Source organism: Cetorhinus maximus, chromosome 22 (genome assembly GCF_964194155.1).
Source record: "Cetorhinus maximus chromosome 22, sCetMax3.hap1.1, whole genome shotgun sequence".
Taxonomy (NCBI): Eukaryota; Metazoa; Chordata; class Chondrichthyes; order Lamniformes; family Cetorhinidae; genus Cetorhinus; species Cetorhinus maximus.
In genome coordinates this window covers 45,606,812-45,619,140 of record NC_135900.1, presented here as the reverse complement: position 1 = coordinate 45,619,140, position 12,329 = coordinate 45,606,812, and the positions used below count along the sequence as shown (strand labels likewise).

General features: G+C 44.9%; 1 protein-coding gene across 1 annotated transcript in view; it reads left to right on the top strand.

Moving 5' to 3' along the window:
* Positions 1-12,329, top strand: part of LOC144696373 (polyglutamylase complex subunit TTLL1-like) — a 65,684-nt gene that overhangs the window by 51,725 nt on the left and 1,630 nt on the right. The window contains 1 exon segment of the mRNA XM_078567583.1: positions 11,098-11,261. Coding sequence (XP_078423709.1) covers positions 11,098-11,261 — 164 coding nt within the window.

Sequence of the window (12,329 nt, the reverse complement as noted above, 5' to 3'; positions counted from 1 at the left end):
ACAGAGGTTACGAGCCAAGGAGTGGGCACTTCATTGTCTTCTCTCTAATTGGAGAGAAGCAGTAGAAGTGGGAACATGGCTTTGCTAGTGTAGTGGGATTCAGAATGGTGTGGGGAGCCATCAATGCATGCACATGGCTCTGCTGACACTGTGTTTCAACAGGGAGATGTACCAGAGTCACAAAGGGTTCCATTCCCTTAATGTGAATTGGTGTACAACCATGCACAGAGCATCATGTCAGTGAATTCTTGCCCTCTTCAGGGATGAGAGTGGCCAAAGACAAAAAGGTCTGAAAATATTTTGTGAGAAGGAATCATGTACACATTACAGCACAAAGCAGCTAAGTCACTGCAGCATGAGAGACTGGAAGATTATAGCACTTTATATGATCTGTGGTGAAATGCAAATGCTTCTAGGCCACTTCGAATGGGTGGGATTGTGAATGTGCTCTGTGATGAATGCAGTTGGGCTGATTTTTGGACTCTAAATCTAACAGCCACCTGATCTGGCCAGGATGCTGACTTTCCAGTTAGCTCATTATAAAGGAATAGAATACAAACCCTATCAAGTATCAGTGATACCGGACAGAGGGAGGTTGGGGGACAGACGAGGGGGGAGAGGGGGAGAGAGGGTAAGAGGTGGAGGAGGAGAGAAGGGAGGGGAGGAAGTGGGGGAGAGAAAGGGAGGTGGCGAGAGAGATGGAGGTGGGGACGATGGAAGCGGGGAGAGAGGGTTGGGGGAACAGAGAGGGAGGGGGAAAGAGAGGGAGAGGGGAGAGAGAGGGAGAGGATTGTGGGTGTGCTGTGAGGGCATCTTCTGTGGAGACTGTGCGTTAATCGCAATCCGAGCACCATAGCATGAATCCAGGTGAATGCCATGTCCAGTCCGGGGTGCGAGGACAGCCAGGTTTGGGATTTGGGAGCTGGGAACACCACCCCCACCTCTTCTTACCTTCCTTGTGAGTCGCAGGCCCCCCTCCTTTCCCCACAAAGTCTACCCAGTTAACAAATAATTCACCAGTGGTTTAACAAAGTATCACTAGAAGTGAAGGGGACTAAATTAGTGCCCTTCAATTCCCAGGAGTGGATCGAGCTGTGGATGGGAACAGCAGCCAAACCAAGCCAGGCACCAGCCTGAGTAATGGCTCCCCGAGCCTGTTCTGGCCACGTTACTGGTGGAGACTCCCTTCTCTTTTTTCATTTTCTGCTCTTCTCCTCGGCCTCCCACAGGATGCCGAATGATTGGTGATGGTACAGCCTGGTGGCAAAGGAACCAGCCAGAATAACTGCTCCAGCTTCTCTACCAGGTTCCCTCTCCCCCTCCCGCCCTTGCTGCTCTTTCAATCATAGATTCTGGCTCTGGGGGAGCAGCAAAAGCAGGAGGGAGGAAACCTGTGATTAGAGGAGCTGAAGCAGCAAGCTTGGGAGAGGCAGAATCTGTGATTGGAGTAGCAATCTCCTGTCTCTCCCCTGCTCGCTGCTTCTCCAGTCACAACTCTGCAGTCAGAACCCCCCTCACTGGCAGCGAGTTGTGATTTTTTTTTAAAGCTGCTTACTGGCCCCAAAAACAGAAATTTAAAATGGTGGATTTCTGAGAAGCCAATGTCGGAAATCCGCCAAATGGTGGAAATTTCTCACCCCTGCATCTTGGCAGCAAGCCATGACACTTTTATCCTGCACCAGTCAGCCCCTCCTGCCATATTCAAGTCACCACGATGAACCATGGGATGGCTGTTAGGTAACAAGGACTACCCTCTCTGTGCATAGCTCATGACTCCCATCAACCCCTTACTCCATGTGTACAGCATGCATACAAGAGACTTGGAAGAGCCATCAGCATTCTAAGAAAATGATTTTTCTGCATGGGCTGCACTGTGGGGAGCCCTACAATCTTTGCCTGAGTGTGTCTCCACTTTTGAGGTAGTCTGTTGCATTCTACATAACCTGGCTCTTGGCAGGGTGGACCCCTTACCACCAGGTCTTCAGTGACTATCTCAAGAGGAAGAAGAGTAAGAGGAGGAGGAAGGGAGGAGACAACCAGAACACTATGTTCTGTACAGGCTGTACGTGAGAGACTAATCAGACTCTGGTTCCCCTGAAAACATCCCCACAATCCCTACTTTTCCATCCCTCTGCCGCTGAATATCACAGAGTCCTATTGGCCAAAATCCTGCAATAGAAACCGCCAAAATAAATTCCTCCACAAATTTATCCATTGCACTCCTGGTAATACATACAAATTTGAACTATTCATCCTTGTGCCTACCCTCAGTGGTTAACTAAAGAAGTTAAAAATGGTATCAAATTGAAAGAAATGGCATACAATGCTGCAAAGATTCATGGTAGCTCAGAAGATTGGGAAAATTTTAGAAACCAACAAAGGGCTGACAAAAAATAAATAAAGAGGGAGAAATTGGAGTATGAGGGAAAACTAACAAGAAATATAAAAACAGACAGTAAAGGCATCTACTAGTATATAAAAAGGAAAAGAGTAGCCGAAGTGAGTTGATTCCTTAAAGGGTGAGACTGGGGAATTAATAATGGGAAACAAGAAAAGGGCAGAGAATTTGAACAAGTATTTATATCTGTCTTCACAGAAGACGCATTAAAAGTATTCCAAGGGGAGAATTTTTCCTATGGCAGTTGGGCGGGTGCGGAGCCGATCGTCACCCGTGATCGGCTGCACGCTTCCATTTTACGCGGGCAGGCCAATTAAGGCTTGCCCGGCGTAACATGAGGCTGGTAGCGTGGTGCTACCTGTGCGGGCAAGGGGAGGAGGGAGAGTCAGGGCCTGCGCTCTTCTGCACATACGCACGAAAGGGCGCAGCAATCTCCCTGAGACACGGAGCTGCCTCGGGGAGATTGAATAGACAATAAAGAAACTTTAATAAATTATGTTAAAATTTATTTAAACATGTCCCCTCATGTGTCACATGAGTTGGGACATGTTTGTAAAGGTGGGGAAATTACTTTATTGAATTTATAAAAGCTTCAGGAAACCTCATCCCACCCGTAGATGAGGTTTCCTGAAAAATGCGAAGGCCGCTTGGGCTTTTCGGCTGCCCGCCAACCTTAAGGTTGGATGGGCAGCATTCTTAATTAGTGTAATTACAGTCTTAATGGCCTTAATAGGCCGTTGACATTTCGGTCGGCTTGCAGCCGGCTCTGGCACGTGCCTGCTGAACGAAACATTGAGATGACGCGCGATGACATCAGGATGCACACCCAACATCATTGCACGTCATTTTACGTGTCGGCGTGTCAGGCCCACCCCACACGCCGACTGGAAGATTCAGCCCGAAGAGTAGTAGAAAATCAGAGCGGAAAAGGGATGGAGGAACTTAAAGCAATCATGGTCACTGGAGAAATAGTACTAGGAAAACTAACGGGGCTAAAGGATGACAAGTCCTCTGGACCTGATGACCTGTATCCTAGGGCTTTAAAAGAAATGGCTGCAGAGATGGTGGATGCATTGGCAGTAATCTCCTAAAATTCCCATGAATCTGGAAAGGTCCCAGCGGATTGGAAAAACCACAAATGTAACACCACTATTTATAAAAAGGAAGACAGAAAGCAGGAAACTATAAGCGAGTTACTCTAACATTTGTCATTGGGAAAATGCTAGAATCCATTATTTAAGGAGGTGGTAGCAGGACATTTAGAAAATCATAATCCAATTAAACAGTCACATGGTTTTGTAAAAGGGAAATTGTGTTTGACAAATTTAATAGAATTCTTTGAGGATGAAACAACCAGGTTGTATAAAGGGGAACGAGTAGATGTAGTGTGTTTGGATTTGCAGAAGGCATTCAACAAGGTGCCACGTAAAAGGTTGCTGCACAAGATAAGAACTCTTGCTTGGTATTGAGAGTGACATATTAGTATTGATAAGAGGATTGGCTAACTAAAAGGAAACAGAGAGTTGGGATAAAGATTCAGGTTGACAAACTATAACTAGTGGAGTGCCTCAGGGATCAGTGCTGTGGCCTGTATATGAACGACTTTGATGAGGGGACTGACTGTATTGTAGCCAACTTTGACAATGATACAAAGATAGGTAGGAAAGCATACTGTGATGAGGATACAAAGAGTCTGCAAAGGGATATAGAAAGGTTAAGTGAGTGGGCAAAAATTTGGAAAATGGAGTATAATATGGAAAATATGAGGTTGTTCACTTTGGCAGTGTTAAGGACAGGGGAGAGAGATAGACTGAAACCCCCAATGCCCTTTCCTTGCTGTCTGTAATCAGTGTAGTTTAATTTTTATAAGGTTGATGTGTGTTCCCAACCTCGCCCTGCCATAAGTGTGTGGTCAATTTAAAAGTCACTAGCAACAGACTTTCATAGATTTAAATAAGGAATATTATTTATTCACACATTGATCCCGGAAAGGTCTATTGCTATATCAATCACACAACACACACCCAAGGAAGATACAATTAAAGAAAGTAGTGCACTTCTACAAATACTGAAACCAAACAGAATAGTTAGTAGTTCACATGTTTTTGAGAGTCCAGTGAAGAAGGGAGCTTTTCAGACTCTGGAATTGAAGTTCAGGTAAGTTCAGATGGCTGGGGTCAGATTTAGATCTTCTTCTTATCGTGTCCATGGACAGTCTATACATGGCCCAGCCAGAACTGGACACATTTTTGCGCCTTATTGTTGAATTCGGCAAGATCTGCAACAGTGCAGGGTTCCTTTAGCGATAGGCATTTCAGGAGATGTTGCATAGTCTGTGGCTCAGTTCCACATTCACAAGTTGTCGGGCTGGTTGTATATCCCCATTTGCTTAGTGACACCTTTGAACAACCTACACCAGTCCTAAGTTTGCTAAGGCACTTCCAGGTTGCCCAGTTGCAATTAGCTCCTGGGGGAAGGCTTTCATCCAGTAGAATTTCCATCGCTGGGGGTTGTTCGAGACTGGCGAGCCGGTCTTTCCACAAGGCGATGCGGGCTTCAGATGGGGTTGATTGTAATGGAACAACACTGTTCATGAAGCTCTTCCTTGACTTTAGGCAGCCGGGTGTAGGTGTATGACCATGTAGAGGGTGCCTCTCATCTGATGTTTGACGGAGTCGCTCTTTCTTGCTGGCTACCATTCTTCTTATAACAGGGGGAGCGATACCCGCCAGGGTATATAGGCTGTTGGTGTTTGTTGGTTTTAAACAACCTGTGATAAGTTGGCAGCTTGCATTCAGAACAGCATCCATCTTCTTAGCATTAGTAGATCTTTCCCATGCAGGGCAGGCATATTCGGCAGTGGAATAGCAAAGAGCAAGTGCACTGGTTCGCAGTGTTTTCGAGCTTGCTCCCCATTTTGTGTTAGTGAGCTTATTCAGGATGTTGTTTCGTGCGCTCACTTTTGCCTTTGTCTTTTCGATGTGGTTCTTGAAGGTGAGGCATCTGTCAAGAGTGACTCCTAAGTAGATAGGGTGCTTGCAATGCGTCAGTGTTGCTCCACACCAGGTTACTTTAAGCTGGCATTTGGCTTCACGGTTTCTGAGGTGGAATGCACAAACTTGCGTCTTTGATGGGTTTGCGCGAAGGTAGTTTTCTTCATAGTAGGATGTTAGTCCCTCCAAGGCCTCAGAAAGCGTTTTCTCCACGGTGTTAAAATCAGTGCTTTGGGCAGTGACACATAAGTCATCAGCATATATAAAACGGTGTGTGACACCATCTATAGGTTGGTCAGATTCAGATTAACGTCAGAGTTCTTTCAAAGTAAAGACTGTTCAGCAAGTCATGTAGACAGGCCCTGATGGCTATCGTAACCAGAGATCCAATTTCTTTCAGGTGAACTCAGAGCCGTTTAAAACGGGCTAGAGGAGGCTTGTAAAAGACTTTAAGTTTCACAGGTCTCAAAAAGGCAAAATGACTGCCTTTCTTTGCGTCTGTGATGTTGTTGCTAGTGTTCTGCGGACAGCCTGGTCTCTCTCAGTTTTTGGATGAAAGGATTTCAAAAGCACAGGGCAGTTTTGAGCACATGATGAATGGTCATTGATACACAATGGAAGGCAAATGATGGTCTTTCATAGTGAAGGAGTTTCAGTCACATGGGCAAAAGCCATTGATATATAATAGGAGGTAGATGGTGGTCTTCAACACTTCATTGTGGATACTCAGTCTCAATAGCCTTCCTTTGTTACCTGGCACACCTGAAGTCAGAGAATCTGGGAGTTTATTGTCCCTGTGTTTTGGAGTAAGCCTTGACAATAGCAAGTCTGAAATTCCCCAGAAGACTGCTGTTGAGGTGTATCCATTCAAGGGAGCCCCCTCCCCATTAAAATACAATTTGGAATTTTCCAGAAAGCTTGCTAGGCTGTTGAAGTTGCAAACATCAGGCGTCCTCTCAGCAGCCACCTTACAGATCATCCGGGTCCATTTTAAAAGGAATTCAGATTTTTTAAAAAGTGTAGTATCTTCATCCCTGTACTGGCATGACAGCAGGAAGAATCAAAAGGCAGAATATTATTTAAATGGAGAGAGATTGCAGAATGTTGTGGTGCAGAGATTTGGGTGTTAGTCTACATGAATAACAAAATTCAGCATGGAGGTACAGCAAGAAGTTAGGAAGGCAAATGGAATGTTCGTCTTCATTGCAAACGAGATGGACTACAAAAGCGGGACAGCATTGATAGAACTGAACAGGTCATTGGTGAGACTGCATCTAGAATACTGTGTACAGTTTTGTTCGCCATATTGAAGGGAGGATATACTTGCATTGGAAGCAATTCCAAGTATATTCAGTAGACTGATTCCTGGGATGAAGTGGTTGTCTTATGTGAAAAAGTTAAGCAAGTTAGTACTAATACTCAGTGGAGTTTCAAAGAATGAGTGGTGATCTTATTGAAATAAGTAAGATTCTGATGGGATTGTAGGTGTTGAGAGGAAGTTTCCCTTCATGGGGTAATCTAGAACTAGGGGACACAGTTTAAAAATAAGGGGTCTTCCTTTAAGATGGGGATGAGGAGGAATTTCTGATCTCAGAAAGTTGTTAGTCTTTGGAATTCTCTGCTAGAGAGCAGTGGAGGCTGGGTTATTGAATATATTCAAGGCTGAGTTAGATAAATTTTTGATTGACAAGGGAATCAAGGATTAGAGAGACAGGCAGGAATGCGGAGTTAAGGCCACAATCAGATCAAGCATTATCTTATTGAATGGCAGAGCAGGCTTTACAAGACGATTTTTTAAATTCATTCATGAGACATGGGCGTCACTGTTTAGGCCAGCGTTTATTGTCCGTCCCTGATTGCCCTTGAGAAGGTAGTGCTGAGCTGCATTCTTAAGCCGCTGCAGTCCATGTGAAGTGGGTACACCCACGTTGCTGTTATGGAGCGAGTTCCAGGATTTTGACCCAGTGACAGTGAAGAAACGGCGATATATTTCCAAGTCAGGTTTATGAGTGGTTTGGAGGGGAACTTGCAAGTGCTGGTGTTCCCATGTGTGTGCTGCCCATGTCCTTCTAGATGGTAGTGGTCGTGGGTTTGGAAGGTGCTACCTAAGGAGGCTTGGTGAGTTACTGCAGTGCATCTTGTAGATGGTACATAAAAACAGAAAATGCTGGAAAAACTCAGCAGGTCTGACTGTGGAGAGGGAAACAAAGTTAACATTTCGAGTCCGTATGACTCTTCTTCAGAGCTAAAGAGAAGTAAAAATGTAGATGGTATACACTGCTGCGACTGTGCTTTGGTGGTGGAGGGAGTGAATGTTTGTGGATTAGATCCAAATTAAGCGGGTTGCTTTGTCCTCGACAGTGTCAAGCTTCTTGAGTGTTGTTGGAGCTGCATGCATCCAGGCAAGTGGGGAGTATTCCATCTGACTCCTGACTTGTGCCTTGTAGATGGTGGACAGGCTTTGGGGAGTCAGGAGCTGAGTTACTCACCGCCGGATTCCTAACCTCTGACCTGCTCTTGTAGCCACAGTATTTATATGGCTAGTTCAGTTCAGGTCCTGGTCAATGGAAACCCCAGGATGTTGATTGAGGGGGATTCTTTTTTTTATATTCATTCACGGGATGTGGTCTTCTTGCTGGCAGGGCCAGCATTTATTGCTTATTCCTAATTGCCCTTGAGAAGGTGGTGGTGAGCTGCCTTCTTGGACCACTGCAGTCCATGTGGTGTAGGTACACCCACAGTGCTGTCAGGGAGGGAATTCCAGGATTTTGACTCAGCGACAGTGAAGGAACAGCGATGTATTTACAAGTCAGGATGGTGAGTGACTTGGAGGGGAACTTGCAGGTGGTGTTTCCATATATCTGCTGCCCTTGTCCTTATAGATGGTAGTGGTCATGGGTTTGGAAGATGCTGTTGATGGAGCCTTGGTGAATTTCTGCAGTGCATCTTGTAGATGGTACACACTGCTGCTACTGTGCATCGGTGGTGGAGGGAGTGAATGTTTGTGGATGTGGTGCCAATCAAGCAGGCTGCTTTGTCCTGGATGGTGTCAAGCTTCTTGAGTGTTGTGGGAGCTGCACTCATCCAGGCAAATGGGGAGTATTCCATCACACTTCTGACTTGTGCCTTGTAGATGGTGGACAGGCTTTGGGGAGTCTGGAGCTGAGTTAGGAGCCCTAGCCTCTGACCTGCTCTTGTAGCCACAGTATTTATATGGCTAGTCCAGTTCAGTTTCAGGCCAATGGTAACCCCCAAGATGTTGATAGTGGGGGATTCAGGAATGGTAGTACCGTTGAATGTTAAAGGGCGATGGTTAGATTCTCTCTTGTTGGAGTTGGCTCATTGCCTGGCACTTGAATGATCTACTGCTGCTCCTATTTCTTATGATTTTATGATCTTAGTTCCTGTCTTGTGGTTGCCATTGTCTAGCCTAGTGCTCCCACACAGTGCTATCCCAGTGATTGCAGCATGGCTGATGGAATGGGCTGCTGATTTTCACTGGGGGAGACTACGGATGACCTTGTAGGATGACCTCGAGCAACTCTGGGCCTTGAGGACCCAGCTTTGGACTGTACCATCTTAGCATGGGCATCAGTATTCTGAGTTGGCTTGCTGAGAGGCATCTGCAGGGAGTGGTAGTGCTTGGAGCAGCAATGCTGTCATAACAGGGGACAGCCGGGTTCAGCACCACAGAACAGCTGCGACTACTCTGAGGTGGCACTTCAGCAACCCTAGTAATCTGCTGTAGCACAGGATGCAGGATGCTTCGAGATCCTGATGCCCTTTGAGCACTGGTATCCGTAGCCATAATGGCAGCATTCTGGGTCCGTATGACACTAAACTTGGCTTGCATGGCAACAAAGATGGATATCATGACCTCCATCTGAGCTTCCACTGTAGCACTCAGACATTGGGTGAAATTTATTTCAGGATGCGGTTATCCCATTGGCGGACCTGAAATCGGCAAGATGCCCGAGTGGTCTAGAAGGGGCCAGCCAACCATGATGGTGCAGTGGCCAGGCAATTAGGGAAAATGACGTGCAGGGCCCATCCAATTACATGGCAGGGACAGGCCCTTTTTCTGCCTTCATTGATAATAGTGCCTCTGGTGCCTGCAAAAGCCTCCCTTGGCACTGCTCTGTTTACGCATCCAACATGGTGATCACCATTAAAAAATGGTGAAGGCTGAGTTATACTGTTCGCAGTAAAAACAGCTTTAATCTTGTTCTGTACCAGGATGCTGTAATATTGGTCTTAATAAAAAACTGATAGGTGATCATATTCTTTAATGTAAAGTTATACCACTCTTGTATCATTTTTGTGGTATCATAGCTGGAATCGACTTGTGCTCGTGGCTCACCAGGCACTGCTACTGTCTCTACACCACCCTCTAAAGTACACATAGTGCCAATAGCTGAGCTTGTGACTGTGACTGTTAGAACAAGTGATGGTGTTTCTTCAGATGCTGCTTTTGCTCACTTGCTTCAATGTGAGGCTGCACAGGTTGACCACATGGCAGTTCTTTGGGTATCTGAAAGTGTAAATGTAGAAAGAAAAGGTTGAGGTGAGCGAATAGTGTTGAGGCGTGACTGGAAAGGAAGAGGTTAGTTGTCACACCACCTGCAGCTTGTAATTCATGTCACATAGCAGGATAAGGGTGAAGTGGAACTTGAGAAGATGCACAAGAAAGGAAAATACTATCATCATGGATGTTCTCAATAATTTGCAGTACAGTCTCCAAGCGGCTCAGGACATTAGCGTGTGCCTGTCCTCTGCAGATTCTCTAGTGCTCCCTCATGTTATATTTCACCTTATCCTTCAAGGAAGAGTGAAGGATGTCAAGTGTGTGTTGCTGTGTGCTTGCTTTGGTAATGTGGCTGTCTTAGTTGTGTAGCTGGCAGTATGTGGAAACTGTAAGATGTGGGTGTGAGGCAGGCTTACAGCAGTCATACGTATGAGAGTGAAACGGGGCATATGAATCTTAGGTATGAGTCATGATTGCTAGAGATTACTGATGGGTGAGTGGTGCATTGAGTGACATGTGAGATTGGTAGTGCAGTTGGTAGCATGTGGTATTTGAGGATGCATTTATTGACCTTGACCAATCATGTGAGGTCATTGAACTTTCTGCAGCACAGCTGCCAGGTCTTTCTGTCCACATTGCTTGAATTAGCCACCATAGCTACCTGCTTCCGTTTCTTTCACAGTTTATGTCTTGCAGGGCTCCTGGGCCACTGTGGACGGATGACATCACTCGTCCTTTCCACCTCCTGGATTAGGGCCTCCAGCGCCATGTCAGAGAACCTGGGAGCCATCCCTTTGGCCTGCTATTTCATTGGCACTTTATTCCTTCAGAAGTACACTTTTGTGTAGAAAGTTCTACCATCTGCTGCACCTCACCTTTAAGAGGTGCAGTCTAATTTTAAGAAGTGTAGGAAGAAGATTTTAAGAAGTGTTAACTTGTGCTAACCACACACACAACTGTACCCCTGCTTTCTTGTGTAGTCAGTCAGCAGGACTGAGCTGCATGTCACAATGGTGATGAGCAGGCGGTATGAAGTTTGTGTGTTTCCTACATCGCCTCAGTTGAGTGTAGAGTAATCATGGTTCACAATCCCCATGCTTGAAAACCAGCTTTATCCCGTTTTTAGCTCTACATGTTGCAGACATTTCTATTCTTGTAAAATGATTTCTTTCCCCATGTAGGTGAATGCTTCTCCTTCACTGGCATCCAGCACAGCTAATGACCGAATCATGAAATACAATCTCATCAATGACACATTGAATATTGTTGTACCTAATGGCGATATACCAGATTGCAAGTTGAGCAAAAATCCTTCCAAAGAAGCTCTTGGCAATTATGTCATCCTGTAAGTTATTCACAATTAATAATCTAAAACTTTGGGTTTCTTATACAAAAATGTTAATGAAATTATAATTGTCACAAAACCTTTCAAGAAAAAATACAGAATAGTTGAGTTTTATACCCCCTGAGACATAGCTTGAAAATAAATCCAAGCGAATTGCTATTTCTTCCTTATTTTGCATCCACTGTACACAATAAAAATATTGCCCAGCATGATAGGTTCTGGGGAAAGTTTTTACATGAAAAAGCTGTCTTGATGTTGCAAATAGGTGATGCGACATGTAATCTCCTATTTCTAAAACATGTGAAGTCCCAGAAACTGTCAGTGCACTAGTTCGTTTTCTCCTGGGTAAAGCTTATTTGCACCTTCAATCAACAAAGCTTGCAACAAGGTCTAAGCATGATATTGTGACTTATCAAATTTACCTTGAGTTCATGAACAGCTACTTCCTGTATTGTTCCAAACGAGATATGCAATGACAGTAAGACTACTAAATGTAGCCATGTCCAGTTAGGACTTGCAGTGCTGAAGATGTTTTTAAACCTTTATGTATTAGGAATTCAATGATACCAACAGGCATTGAGAGAACATCAACATTTGATTGTCACTGAAGGAATGTCATCACTGAAGGAATGTCAGCACTAACAGGCACTGAGATTAATCAAAAACAAAAGGCATATTAAATCTGATCCATCCAAGGAGGAAACAGGCACAGCTTGTATCTGTGTTGTACTTTTAACATGGTAAAATATACAAAGTACTTCACAGAGGAGAAAATGAATCCCAAGTAGGAGTGGGAGAAGAGTTAGGAAGAATGAACAAAGATATGATCAAAGAAGGTGAGTTTTGAGGAAGCATTTGAAGGATGGGAAAGTGGTAAGGCTTAGTAAGAACATTTCAGAATATGAGGCCAAAACAGTCAAAAGTGGAAAGAAGGGAGGAGGAATGCATAAAAGGCTGGAACAAAGGACTTGTGCTGACATGCAGGGCTGTAGAAGATTGCACAGGTAGGGAGGGACGATGACCATGAATTGTAAATCAAGACAAAAATTTGAATTCAATGAGTCTGGG